This window comes from Cariama cristata, unplaced genomic scaffold, assembly GCF_000690535.1.
Source record: "Cariama cristata isolate BGI_N322 unplaced genomic scaffold, ASM69053v1 scaffold10386, whole genome shotgun sequence".
In the NCBI taxonomy this organism is placed as follows: Eukaryota; Metazoa; Chordata; class Aves; order Cariamiformes; family Cariamidae; genus Cariama; species Cariama cristata.
In genome coordinates, this window is record NW_009621602.1 from 1 (window position 1) to 14,267 (window position 14,267).

Genomic DNA, 14,267 nt, shown 5'->3' on the forward strand with positions numbered 1-14,267 from the left:
GACGCGCACATGTAAGCGGAGAGCGGTGGGCAGCCGCGGGGCTCTGCCTCTTCCAGAGCCGGCTCTGCTTTCAGCTCCGCCGAGAAGTGCCCTGGCTCCAATGCCAGTCCCTAGTTATGCACTGGGAAGTTTTATTGGGGTTAGAGGTGTCTCCGGGCGACTCAGTCTCCTACAAGTCTGAGTATGGGCTGGCGTGAGTGAGGTGGGTGGATGCGTGTGGAATTGGTTTGGTTTTGTACGTTTGGAATTTGTGCAAATATGCTTGGTCTCAGTGTGCCTCGAAGCCTTGTTGTTTGTTACTGGCCACATGGTTTGGAGCACATTGTTGTCTTCTCTTGTGGCTGGGTGAATTTTGTAAGGGTTTGTTTTTCCTGGAAACGGTGTGGCCAAGACTAAATGGGAAAAAATGAGATGTGTAAATACAGGACACTGTATCATGCCTGTTGCAGCTTGCTGGGTCTGGCGGTTGTCAGGAGTCCTTCTCTTCACATTTTTTCTTGTCTTGAAGTAACTATGAAGTGAGCAATGAAAAGGGTGCAGCAATAGGGAAAAATGAAACACAGCCAGAACCGAGATTACCAGTTTTCAGAGCATTCTTTCTCTTTTTAATGGAACTGTTTGTTGAAAATCGGCTTTACACTGCCCCCTGCTTGCACAATTAAAAATATTTTTCGTTGCGCTTGTCAGTAGTAAAAATTTATGAATGAACAGGTATTCCTCTGTTGTATTCTTGGTATGATCTGAGCCTGAGTTTTGAAGTGCTTCTACAGCGAGGGTGAATTATTCCTAGTTCCCAAAGCCAGACTGAAAAAAAAAAAAGCAGGACTCATTCTTGTGATGGCAGTTCTTTTGGTGGCCAAACACGTTAATGAATGAGCAATGGGACAGAACATAAAAATAGCCTTGATTTTCGTATATATCTCTCAAATGTGTTCTATGATACCTTTATAATAATCAGTCATCTTCACAACCATATACAAGGGGAAGCAAGGAAGGAAGGATGGAAAAAAAAAACAACAGTAAAACAGTACATATATTATGTTTAGTGGTGGATTTGGCAGTGCGAGGTTCACAATTGGACTCGATGATCTTAAAGGTCTTTTCCAACATAAATGATTGTATGATTATAACATAAGAAGAAATTGATTACAAGAACCAAGGCGATTATTTCAGTCTCTCCTGCTGTAAAAGTCTTGTATTGGTGCATGACATTGCTTTGGAATGGGAAAGAAAATGCCGATGCTTAGTTTACAAGAAGGGGGAGGGTGAGATGACTGAGAAGCAGTGCATGGATTTTTTCTGAAAGATAGCCAAATTCCATTTCCTTTTTTTCAAACCAGAAGGCAAAGCTGCCTCCTTTCTAACAGAGATCAAGTAGGACATGAAAATTCAGATGCTGCTAAAGATTTGGTGGTCTGTCCTCAGTATTTCTAGGTTATTGGCCTCAGACCTCATGCTTTATGACAAGAAGATGATGGGAGTGTTAGTGTTTATCATTCGTGAGCATCCTTTAGTGACATGAGAGGCCTGGTTTGTCTTCCTGAATGTATCTCATGTTGCTTTCTCAAAGGGATTTGAAAAGGTGTGGTTTTGCTGACTGCACCTGTACTTCCACAAGGAAAGAGGCCTCTTTTCAAAGTTTGACCTTGAAATATCATTTTCTTTCATCTATATGAACAATGGGAATGGTGGGGAGGGGATTTTGCTTCCTGCATCTGCTTTGTGGGACTACTCTGCAAGTGAATGAATATCTGCCTGAATAGAGCTAAAAAATTCTATTAAATGTCCCTAGATATGTACGCAACTTTTCGTGTAGGAGAATGACCATGTTGCTAACAGTATTGAATTAGAGTTTTCGACATCCCAAGATTAAATAAAATGGCACTCAAGCTTTTCAAACCATAGAAAACTTTGGAATAAGCTGCTGTTAATGAAAAACAACCACCTCAAATGATACTGAGTCTGTATACATAGTAAGTCAGTAATATGTGAAAAAGGATACTTAAAACTTTTGTCGTAAAGGAGAACATCTTGACTTAAGGTAAGATTCAGAAGGCTACTTAGGATATTGGAGAAAAACAGGGTATCAGAGAGCTCTGGTAATATACGCCTATGCAGCATTTGGAATGTCAGAGTAGCCTGTTGCATATAGGATAATTCATGTGTGCAGTTGTGTTCAGTCTGTGCTCTTGACCTGAAGTCTGGAGTCTGCTTCAAAATATGTTGCAATTTTTTTAACTAAAAGACGCAACATCCTACTATTTTTGCTCTGAAAAATTTGACTTACTCTTTTAAGTGGATTCATTTCTATACCAATTTGTGGAACTTAATTTCCTTAATTTTTTTCATGTTTATAGCATGTTTTGGATGATCAGATTTTCTGTGTGGTAGTAAGGGTTAATAGAGGAAAATGGTCCATTTGATGGATAAGAGCTGTGTCAATTCCAAAGAGGCCTCAGGGAGCCTGCAGCCTTTATGCACCCTGATTCTTTTTAGAAATATTGGTGTAAGTAGAAAGAAAAATAATAAGTGTCAACCTGACAGTTTCTGAGGCTTTGCAGGAACTACAAGTAATGCTTTCAAAATGCCTTTCAGAAACTTAAATTTCCTTCTCAACAAGACAGACTCAACGTCTCATCAAAGCCTACTCTGACAGTCGCTTTACCCAACGTGGGGCATAGTAATGGCTATGTATCCTAAGTTTCTTCCATAGTTTCTGGACAAAGGGGACCACTGAAAGGGCACAGGCAGACTCCTGACAACCTCTCTCCATTGAGTGAAAGCAAACCCAAAGTGTAGTCAGAGACCGCAAGTTCCTAAAGCTGCCTTTCTCAATGCTCTGCTCAATTTTTAGGCTTTAAGACAAGTAAAGGTTGACATCACCTGAGAATTCCAGAATTGCTGCAGTACCTAATACCCGTTGATTTCAATACCTGTTCAGACTTCAGCTGCATTAAAAACTCAAGCAGATACTATTCATCCTGTCCTATATGCTTTTAAAGTTCTGGTCCAAAGCCTTGTATAAAAACACCAATTTAGCCTTTTAAGGTATTTAGACCTTTGAACATTTTCTCCAAGCCTTAGTTGTAGGTGGTAGCCCTGCCCGTCCCTAGGTGCTTATGTGGGACTAGAGGGCAGCAGAAGGTCCTGTGTGGCATAGTCTGGAGCTCTGTGGAAAGGAGGATCAAGGAGAAAGGACATTTACTGGGGTAAGCTCAATATGAAGCAGCCCAGCTTCCTTCCTACATGTCTGGCACTCAGACCAGCTAAGAGAGTGTGGTTGCAAAAAGGAGAGTTTCAGCTTCAACAGTGTTTTCAGTGACACCACATTAAGAGCAAATCTCATGTTACGCCATGTTCCCTTTTCAGATGTTGAGCATCCCAGCACCTAGTACCGTCAGGGCAAGTTGAGAGACCCTACTCTTAGCCACTATAATTAGAAACTGAGATGCTCCCAGAGGAAGGTTTGTTAAGAGCTGAATCACCTTTCAGAAGTTGCTTTTCTTCTGCATTCACAACAGGAGCCCAGACATCTTATGGCTCCCTCAGCTGTGTAAAGCTGGATGCGCTTTGCGGCAAGCAGTACTTAGGCCCTGAAATTTTTGTTTTTCTTTTCCCAGACCATTTTCTCTCCAACAACACTGCATACATTGGCATTTTTTCCTAGAAAAACACAATATTTAATTGCAGTGCCTGATGAGTTTGATCACTAGCTGTCTCAATAAAATATGCAAATACGGAGTCATTTCAATGCAAAGCACCTTTAAACAAAAATGCTAAGATAAATGCTATCAAGTTACAATTACTTTTTTTAAGAGGGCACATTACACACTCTCAGTAAATATGATTAGTTCTAAACTTGTCTGCACATAACTGAAAAGCAGAACAGAAAAAGACACCAAGTACAGTCATGACTTTAGAGTAGGGTTCAGATTCCAAGATCTTCAGCTACTGCACATATTGCTCTTTGCACTACCACTTCTCTATCACGATTCAGTGCTCAGGTCAAACGTAATTATAACTTTATTTTCAGAACAGGAGTTGATAGCTGAGCATTTCTTGTGAAATTATTCAAAGTTAAAAGCATAATTTTTTATTCATCTCTTGTTCTCTATAAAGATGATAAAGTGCAGAAGCTGAGATATTGATCTTCCCTGCTCTTGAGCAAGACTGGGGGTCATAATTCATCTGAGGTGAAGCCCTCTGAATTATGGTGCTCTTGCCCTTACCTCCAGGCTGTGGGGATGAACTCTCTGCTGCAGGGGCATCCCTGCAGAACATTTACTGCAAGATAAATGTGCTATAGTAATTACCTTTTTGGAGGGCAGGTATGTTTTTCCATTCCCTCTTTTTCTGATGCATTTTCTGTTGTTAGAAGCAGTGTATGAAACCAGTGTTCTCTCTGAACTGAAGAAAATGAAATGAAGGTCTTTTTTTTGGCACATTATTACATATAAAACAAACAGGTGTGGATTAGCTCTAGGCCAAACTCTAACCTCCTTTCTCAGGCAAAAATCTTAGAACAGGGCCAATGGTAATATTTTACGTAGTTTTATGTTTACTTTGGGTGTGATTATATCGTTACCTGTCCCACCTGTCTGGGTTCTCCTTTAGAGTTAATAACATACCAGGAAAGAAAAGCTTTTCTAAGAAAAAAACCCCAAAGTATCAAGAATTATACTTGAACATCAGGCAAAATATCTAATAGATTCCTCCCTGCTGGAAACAATCCGTATTTCTGTCTGAGTTGCTTACAGTACTGACCATTAAAGATAACAGCAAATATAAGGTTGCCAAATATCTTACCATACGTGGGTTTTGAACATCAGAAAAGCCCAGTGGAATTGCTCCAGCTTGAAGCAGCTATTGTGGTTGACTGCCCTAAAATATTTAGGCATGCGCAACCCTGTCACACTCATGGGTCAGCACTGAGCAGCTACAGGAGCTGGGTTGGTTTCCACTTGATCCCAGCAACAGCTGCTTAAGTCATCACCAGCTCATCCTTTCAAGTTGCTTAACATTCCAAGAGGTTTAATTTAACATCCAGAAAATCCCAAGACTGCAAATGTGTAAAGTGCTTTCTGTTACTAGAGGTCCCCATTTAACAAAGTCATGGTTCAGAAGTGTTTATTTGTGTGTATAGTTCTTACTTGAACTCAGTAAGACTTCACTGCAGGTTTAAAACTTAAATGCTGTCCTGAATAGCTAAGGACATGAGCTCCAGTTCAGATAAGTACTTTTGCATATGGTTAAATACTTCATTTTAAGCACACATTAGTCCTCTTGGCCTCATTGGGCCTACCTCTGAGATGAAAGCTCATTGCTGGGGACATTGTGTGTGTGTGTGTGTGTGTACGCATGCAAGTGTTTGCAAAATTTGGACTCCACTGATATCAATGGGACTTGTACTGTTGACTTCAAAGGGGCCCCAATTTTATCCCAGGCGTTTTGCTGCTTTAGGCACCTGTCTCTCTGTCAGTGTTAGACATATTAATGCTATATTTTTTTAGCTGTTACTGTTTTGTCTTATAGAAAACTTCATGCAATCTTGGGAATTAATTTGCTTAACCATATCTTCTTCATTGTTCTCATGTCCATCATGTCTGTGTACTTCTTCAACTTTCAACCACATTGGAAGATATTAGTTTTAAGATTCATATAGCACTTTATCTCTCAGTGGAGCATGGGATGGTACGTTCAGTTTCTTCCAGCTTTTATTAAGTTGTTATACTGATGCATCAAAGCTTAGGGGAAGAGGTTCTTAATTATGAACCTTTCTTTCAATCATGTATGGTCACAAAATTGCTTTCTTAGGATTTGTTTAAATTTTAATGTAGTTGTTAAAAAATTGCTGTAAAATTTGTTTCAAACTCTTTAGTACTAGCTTTATGTTCTAGGTCAGTAAAAAAACCTGATAAATTAAAACAATAGATGCATATGTATATGTTAGTTCCATAAGAACAGCTACTTTGAGAACTTTCTGGTACTTTAGATATTTTGGGTTTCTGATACCTTTTGTTCTCCTGAGTTTTTGCTTGAGTCCGTTACTCTTTTACTACATATTATTGAAGGCAGTGTATCTACTCCACTTTGTCTCCTGGCACCTTTCCCTCTCATCATTCATGACGCACTTTCAAACTCCAGTAGTATTTTTTCAGAGCAACACATGAACTTTTCATTGACTGAAGGTCAAAACTGACTTGGAGAACAGATGGAGAGTGGAAGGCTGAACCTTTGCCACCCACTGAGCATTAACACCTGCTTATTTGTTACATCTGCCCACCACAGCTTAGAGGTTCCTGAAAATTTTACCCAAGTGATTTAGGACTTGCTGTTGGACTGAGTGTAAATGCTTTTTGTGAAAGAGGTGTTGTTTTTACCTTTTTGCTCATTCTGTGGGCTTAGGATGGCAATTAACTCCACATGCTTAGACTTTAAAAGAGGAACTATGATTTTGTTGAGATCCTACTGCAATAAAATAAAAAAAGAAGAGCAACACCGAGATGGCACTGAATGCAAAACATGAACGTTATAAAAACAGGGATCAATTTAGGACTTCAGTTAATTTCATACAATGGCATGTTTACTCCCCCTTGAGCCTGGTTGCACATAGCATAGTTTACTTTGAGGGTTCCAGAGAAGGTAGAATAAGAATAGTTTGTCTCCATCTTGCCAACTCCAAGCAAAGGCATTTCAGCCACATAATCAGTGGGGAAATTAATGACCCTTTCTGATATGCCCTTTGTTTGTGGTCAGATACCCATGTTCTTGTCTTTCTGCAGTAGCTCTCTGAAAGGTGCTTACTGGGGAGTGATGTGACACTAAATCAGGAGTTATTCCTGTGTTTTTAAGACTAGCCCCTGGATTTGAGTACTTTATTTAGAGTAGCTGCCAACTGTATTTCAGTGAGAAAATTAGATAATCATTCATTAAACCGCTCTAGATCAGGAAACAGAAAAATAGTATTATGTAGCATGAAAAAAACAGTGCATGAATAGGTGGTTTGCTTGTACCAGCTGAATCTTAGCAGACTACACAAAACATTTGTCCTTCTTACTGTGTGTTTAAAACTAGAAGGATGCTTTTTAGCTTTATGGAACATAGTTTATTGGCCTGATCCAAGGTCTATTGATATGGGGTGTCCTGCTAACTTTCTTTAGGGTTCATACCCTCAAGAATAAAACTCAAGAAGAGTAATTTGGAGAAATATTATGTTGTGGATATCATTCCTAAATTCCGTGTGATGAAGTTCTAAACAATAAAAATGGAAAACAATGTGTTCATATATTTTTTTTGGCTATTTCTCAAGTTAGTGATGTGCTGTGTAACTGTGTATCCTTGTTGAAATCCAGAGGGGTGTACAAGTCAGAAGAGAACTTTTCTGTTGTTCAGAAAAGTGATCTTCTTTATTCCACATGTACCCTAAATGATTTCAAACAACTGGCCCGGATCATAAAAAGCTAGCAAAATCTGGTCATACCTAGACATTTCTAACCTTATTTCAGGTTATGTGAGATTATGACTCTCTCAGAATATAACCAACCTTCCTTTCTGTTTTTTTGCAGGTTGAGAAACAGCAATTATAAAAACATGCATCGAAGGCACACAACCCTTCGGGAGAAGGGCCGAAGGCAGGCCATCCGGGGCCCAGCCTACATGTTCAATGAGAAAGGCACCAGCCTGACTGCAGAAGAGGAACGCTTTCTTGATTCTGCAGAATATGGCAACATTCCTGTTGTGCGAAAAATGCTGGAGGAATCCAAAACCTTGAACTTTAATTGCGTTGATTACATGGGACAAAATGCCCTTCAGTTAGCTGTAGGGAATGAGCATCTGGAAGTGACGGAGCTCCTCCTCAAAAAGGAGAATCTTGCTCGAGTTGGAGATGCACTTTTGTTAGCCATCAGTAAAGGATATGTGCGCATTGTAGAAGCAATATTGAACCATCCAGCCTTTGCACAAGGACAGCGTCTCACACTCAGTCCCCTTGAGCAGGAACTGAGAGATGATGATTTTTATGCTTATGACGAAGATGGAACCCGATTCTCCCATGACATTACCCCTATCATACTTGCTGCCCACTGCCAGGAGTATGAAATTGTTCACATCTTACTTCTAAAAGGCGCGCGGATTGAAAGGCCACATGACTATTTTTGCAAATGCAATGAATGTATTGAGAAGCAGAGGAAAGATTCCTTTAGTCACTCTCGATCGAGAATGAACGCCTACAAAGGATTAGCCAGTGCTGCTTATTTGTCTCTTTCCAGTGAAGATCCTGTCCTTACTGCTTTAGAGCTAAGCAATGAATTGGCCAGATTAGCCAACATTGAAACTGAATTTAAGGTAATTTACCACGGTGTCTTTTCCCTTGGGCTGAATGTATTCAGTGTGCTGTATGTTTTACATGTTTGATCAAGTCTTGGTTTCCCATTTGAGGGGATGGGGGAGGAAACAGAAGCTACAGAAGCTGCCAGATGTGTTAACTACACACAGATTCAGATTACTGTGCATCCTCCAGTTAATAAATATTTAGAACTGAATATTGCATATTATAGGAGAGGCATCCCTACTCTGAGTTTTTACATTACACACTGTGATTGCTTAGAATCTCTGGTTTACAGCAGGAATAAAAATTATATTATTACAAAAATGGAGATTCATTTTTTTGTAAGAAAGGTAAGTGTTTTTAACTGAGCAATCTGTTTTAGAGGCAGAGCTCTAGAGGTTGCTTTAATGGCTTAAGAATCCAGTACATCTAGTTCTGTTACAATGATAAAAGGTATAAATTAAGCACTTTTGGTTCTCTGTAAAATAATTTAAATTGCATTGCATCTTAATAGGTTGGTACTGCATCCGTATATGATGTATTTCATGAAAAAGGAGGAGAGAAACGATCAAGAGATCGTTACTAAGTTTATCATCATGCCAAACATAACAGTGGAATTTGCAGAACTCTCTTACAAGTTATTCAAGATTGCCATTATCATAATGAGTTTGTAAATGTCCAATGTCATTTGCATTATTTCTCTAAGTCATTTACATGACATAAATAGCATTGTCTCTCTAAAATAAATTAGTCATGAAAAAATCATTTTCAGTGGCTCAGTCATCAACATAAGACTGTTTTTTGACTCACGACTATTGTGCAGCTACCATCACGATCAGTGACATTGTGGTAATAAAATCTATGTTGTGAGTAAACTGGCATGGGATGCCTGCCAGGAATCCATTATTTTTAATTTAGAAAACTTTCCAAGCGTTAAAGCATTCATTTCAGGATTTGTAGCTATATGTCACAAAGGACTAGAGGAGTGATCATTCCTCTGTACTGGGCACTGGTGAGGCCGCACCTCGAGTACTCTGTCCAGTTCTGGGCCCCTCATGACAAGAAAGACCTTGAGGTGCTGGAGCGAGTCCAGAGAAGGGCAACGAAGGTGGGGAAGGGTCTGGAGCACAAGTCTGATGGGGAGCGGCTGAGGGAGCTGGGGGGGTTTGGTCTGGAGAAGAGGAGGCTGAGGGGAGACCTGATCACTCGCTACAATGACTGAAAGGAGGGTGTAGCTAGGTAGGGGTTGGTCTCTTCTCCCAAGTAACCAGTGATAGGACAAGAGGAAATGGCCTCAGGTTGCACCAGGAGAGGTTTAGGTTGGATATTAGGAAAAATTTCTTCACCGAAAGGGTTGTCAAGCACTGGAACAGGCTGCCCAGGGAAGTGGTGGAGTCACCAGCCCTGAAGGAATTTAAAAGAAGTGTACGTGTGGTGCTTAGGGACGTGGTTCAGTGGTGGACTTGGCAGTGTTAGGTTAACGGTTGGACTTGATGATCTTAAAGGTCTTTTCCAACCTAAACAATTCTATGATTCTATGTTCTCCGATTTAAAAGTGAGAAGAAAGCACGTTCTCAGGCTGTTGCCTTTGAAATTCTGTAGTAAGTCTCTAACAGGAAAAAATACCCAAACCACTGAGCTCTTTTGGCAAAATCTTGCAAACTCTTTTTACCCATGTGAATCAGGATTGCAAGGACACAATAATTTAAAAGGGAGTTTTTGCTTTCACGGCATTCTGTCCTAGTGAAGCAACCTCATTGGGTTCAGTGAACCTGGCTGCTTGAGTGAGGGTTACTCCAGTGTGAAAGCACTGAGGGGTCAGACCCACAGTTAACAGCATTAATATCTCATTAACATTCCAGTTTCTTTTCAGTAGAAAAATATATATTGTGTGGAGCATGAACAGCCTCAATATTGCATGCCTGTCAGTTCTGATAAGTGTCTTGCTGCAGAAAAGTAAATCTATTTTGTACTACAATTCCTCCTTTCATTGATAGAGCTGCCAACATGGTCTAGACCGGCACTGGCAGGTACATGAATCCTCCAGGAGCAAACAAGCAATCAAATCTTAAAAGTCTTACGGTGATTATATCTCCCTAGCATTGGCAAATGGATGTGAGTGAATCAATATCAGAAAAAATATTAGAAACCCTTTGCCAAATTACTGTCCTTCCAGGAAAGAAAATACATATTTATATATTATTGGAATATATAAATTTACATATACGTAAATACATATTTATGTATTATTGAAAGGTTCTGTGCAACACACATTTACGTATGTTAGTGAGGTACCTCAGAAGTACCCATACTACTAGTTTACTTCAAAGTTGTCACATTCCTTTAGTATATTAATGCTTCCAGAAATAAGAAACTTCCCAAGATTATAATGTTGTCTCACTGTAGAAAAAAATCAGATATAAGTATTTATGCAAAAATATTTATTCCTATTAACATAATCAGTGTGATATGGAATAGGGTATTAATAAAACAGTAGGGGTTTTTTCACAGAACATGACATTTTGAGAATTCATTTCTAGAAAATAATGCAATTGCTCAAAATGTGTTTAAGAAGCCTACAAATGATGAAAATTTATGAAATAAGACAAGCTCCAGGGGACAGTTTTTTTGTGCCAAAAGTAATACTTTCCTAGAATTTTTAATTTTTTATTGCTAAAGTTCTGTAATTACAATTGGTGCTCAACAGATTTATAAAACTATCACTTGATATTATTTCAGAATATTTATTTATATGCAATATTAGCAATACAGTTTTCAGGAGGTACAAAAAGACCTTGGAATGGAAGGACACGGGTAAGATTTTAATAATGTAGGTGGACAAATAGTGATTAAGTAACCTCTGAAGACCCTCCTAGCATAAGCTAATTAAAATATAAATGCCATGCTTCTCACCTGCTGCTTGCTGCCCTGAATCTTTTATGCAATAGCACCATTCAGCACATCAGACTGAGGAGCCAGTATGTGCACTATGCTTTTAAAGAACATGAACTTTTTAGGGGACTTGCCTTTTTGTACAGATATGAAAGGTGAAACAAGAGAGTCACGTCAGCGAATTTAAAGGAAAAAAGTTGCATTAGCTGTGGTTTGCCACAGTTTGAGAGAGATTCCAATGAAGAGTACTAGGCAAAAATCATTTTGTCTTTTCTTTTTTACAGTGGCAGAAGCTGAACAGATTGTTCTCCCCCTAAATTGCTATGATTCAGTCATACGCTGCAGTTCGTATGAAATGTCTTTGATAAGAACCGCATACCACAAAGTAACATGGGAGTGTTATTAAGGTGAAAGTAGAAGTTTGGACATACTCTAGATCACACTTCTGGCCTTTCTGTTGACCGATCAATAGGTCTTTAATAGTAAGAGTAGATGTTCTGGCTACCAGTCTGGAGTGGATAAACTGCCCTATTGAACTCCTTTCTTGATGTGTTGATTTTGGTTCAAAAGCAAGGTCAAGACAGTCAGCTACTATGTGGCTTCCCACATGCTGGAAAGAATAATAACAGTGGTGCCTTGGAGCTGGAAGAAAGAGGGAGGCTGTCGGAGCCGATCAATGCCGATGGTTTTACTGGAGCAGATACTCTGTTGGGGTGAATCAGTGCTTTTTCACTGAAGCTTAGAAGAGGCCATAGAAGATGAGGATCTGTCCCAGTATTTAGAAGAAATGTATAGTTTGGGTCAATGTTGCTGTGCCATTATTTCAGGCAAATGTCAGCTTTTGTAATGCTTATTGAAGAGGAGGGGGAAAAAAGTGGAATAATGTTACATTCACATAGAAATAATCCCGTCTTTTCCCCATAAATTCTCTAGTGTCAAAATGTTGCAAAAAAGTTTTCTTGTTAATGGGAGAACACAAATTGCTTTGAAAGATGTAATCCACAAGTCTAGAAATAAATAATCCCCCTTTCCCAAAATCAGATGAAAAATATTGAATGGGTTGTTTCTACTAAAAATACTGGCAATGTGATTGCGTTAAGTGTCCTGGCAATTTGCCTAGAAATGGGGTGGGAAGGAAACCCCTCATAGGTGGATTCTTGAAATTTCAGAAAAGAGAAAAGTAACTGTCAGAGTCATTGTGTATGTTTGCAGGTCTTTATGCAATGATAGCCTTTTGTAGAGGAGGCAGCCCAAGATTGAAAAAACAACCTGGATTCAGTGCTTTGCCATTTTTGTATATCTCATTTGAAAGCTCAGAATTAAGAACCAGTTCATGATTTTCTCATTCCTTCCAGTTTTCATTTTGTGTTTAAAGAAAAAAAATTCAACATCCTTTGGAGCAAGGGCAATACAGACTGGGGGCCTGATTTTGTCCACTGGATTAGGCCCTTGGTCTGTATTGCCCTTGGAAAGACAGAGAAAAAGAGGGGAGCCTTCTCCCTGTATGAACTAGAGCGTTCCTAGCAACCTTCCTTCTGCAGACTGTAGGTGCAAGTGGCTGGGAAACTAAGGGGTTTATTTCAATTAAAAATCAAAAGTAAAATTAAAACAGAAATACAGGACAAAGTTAATGTGCTTTGTAGTTTTCTATGAAGGGTGGAAAACAGCCAAGAGGCCAGTGATTAAAATATGAAGCTGTTTTGAGGGAGAAAACATATAATGTCAGCCTAGCAGAGCCAGGATCTGTCTAGTTCACACAGGCAGGAAGGCTCCGCTCTCTTCTCTCTCTTTTACACAAATTGAAAAAAAAATCTGTGTACACTCCCATTTCTTTCACAGTTGGCAAACCCTGGGCCTGAGTCATAAAGCAAATAATCCTTCTTTTATCTACCAGTGTATTCCGTTTGTTTGCTCATGTAAGTAAGCTTGATGTCACTTCCAGTATGAATAACGTAGCCAGGATTTGTCCATATGAACAAGTCATCACCCACGAGCCAGGCTGATGTGAATGCTCTCCTCTTTGGTCCAAAGAAATCAACCTATCTTCCCCCTGTCACCTTGGTGTGAACCATGTACAGATGTCTTCACTGTTACCAGCTGTCTACAGCCAAGTGACTCATTTCTAAGACTGGAATATTAAAAGTAGAGTCAGCAGAATCATTTTTGTGTGTTGAACCTCTTAGGAGATTACATTTCTGGCAAACAGTCTGCAGGAAATGCCCTTGCAACTGTCTGTAACAGCAGTATTGGCTTAATATTACTATCCACGTCCTGGAAACAGTGAGCGAAACACAGAATAATAGCTGTTCACTTTTTTAAAAGCTGTGACTGTGCACTCCTGTTTCTGATGAGATCTCATTCTACACCTAGGTCTGTTTTACAGCCTTGCATGCTCCCAAATTAGACTACATGCTTGTGTATGTCAGGAAACATCCTTGTGATGAAGACAATCAACTGATTCATTCCATTTAGCAATCCAGACAAATTATATTATAGCATCGCAAAGGAGGCTATGAAAAGATCTCACCAACCATAAGTGGTAAATAAGATCTCAGTTCCCGTTGATTAAAATGTTACTGAAGTCATGATCAAAACCACCACCTGGAAGACATCTGGTGCATGGTCTTTTTTTACCACTCCTATCAACATTGTCAGTTCATTTACTATGGCGTAACATGTTTTGTTTCTAAATTATATGCCTCTTGCTGTCACTTTTCTTTCAACTGTCATCCTTTCTCTAAAAAAAGGTTGGGACCCAAAAGTAGATCCTAACTATGAGCCTGTGCTCGTGTGCATGATGTGAGCACCATGTCCAGGCTCAGCGGGTTGATGGACTGCAACTGCCTGCCACATTATTTGTGGGGAGTGATGGCTTGTGTGGCGGCAAGTCAAGTGTGTAGATGCCTACAGAGATGTGCCTGCTTGTTGTTTCATTGGGGCTGCAGTAATGTAAAACAGCTGAGGCTCACATCCCTAAATTCTCACGATGCTGCAAGAGTGGCAAAACAGCCCTGGAGACTCAATGACTTGTGTCTGTTAGGGATGATCT

General features: G+C 39.6%; 1 protein-coding gene across 1 annotated transcript in view; it reads left to right on the forward strand.

The window, feature by feature from the left end:
* Nucleotides 1-7,572: 7,572 nt before the first annotated feature.
* TRPC7 (transient receptor potential cation channel, subfamily C, member 7) overlaps nucleotides 7,573-14,267 on the forward strand; it is a 72,467-nt gene continuing 65,772 nt past the window's right edge. Inside the window, exon 1 of the mRNA XM_009702030.1 lies at nucleotides 7,573-8,343. Within this exon, the coding sequence (XP_009700332.1) occupies nucleotides 7,591-8,343 (753 nt within the window). The 5' untranslated portion in view covers nucleotides 7,573-7,590. The remainder of the gene's footprint in view (nucleotides 8,344-14,267) is intronic.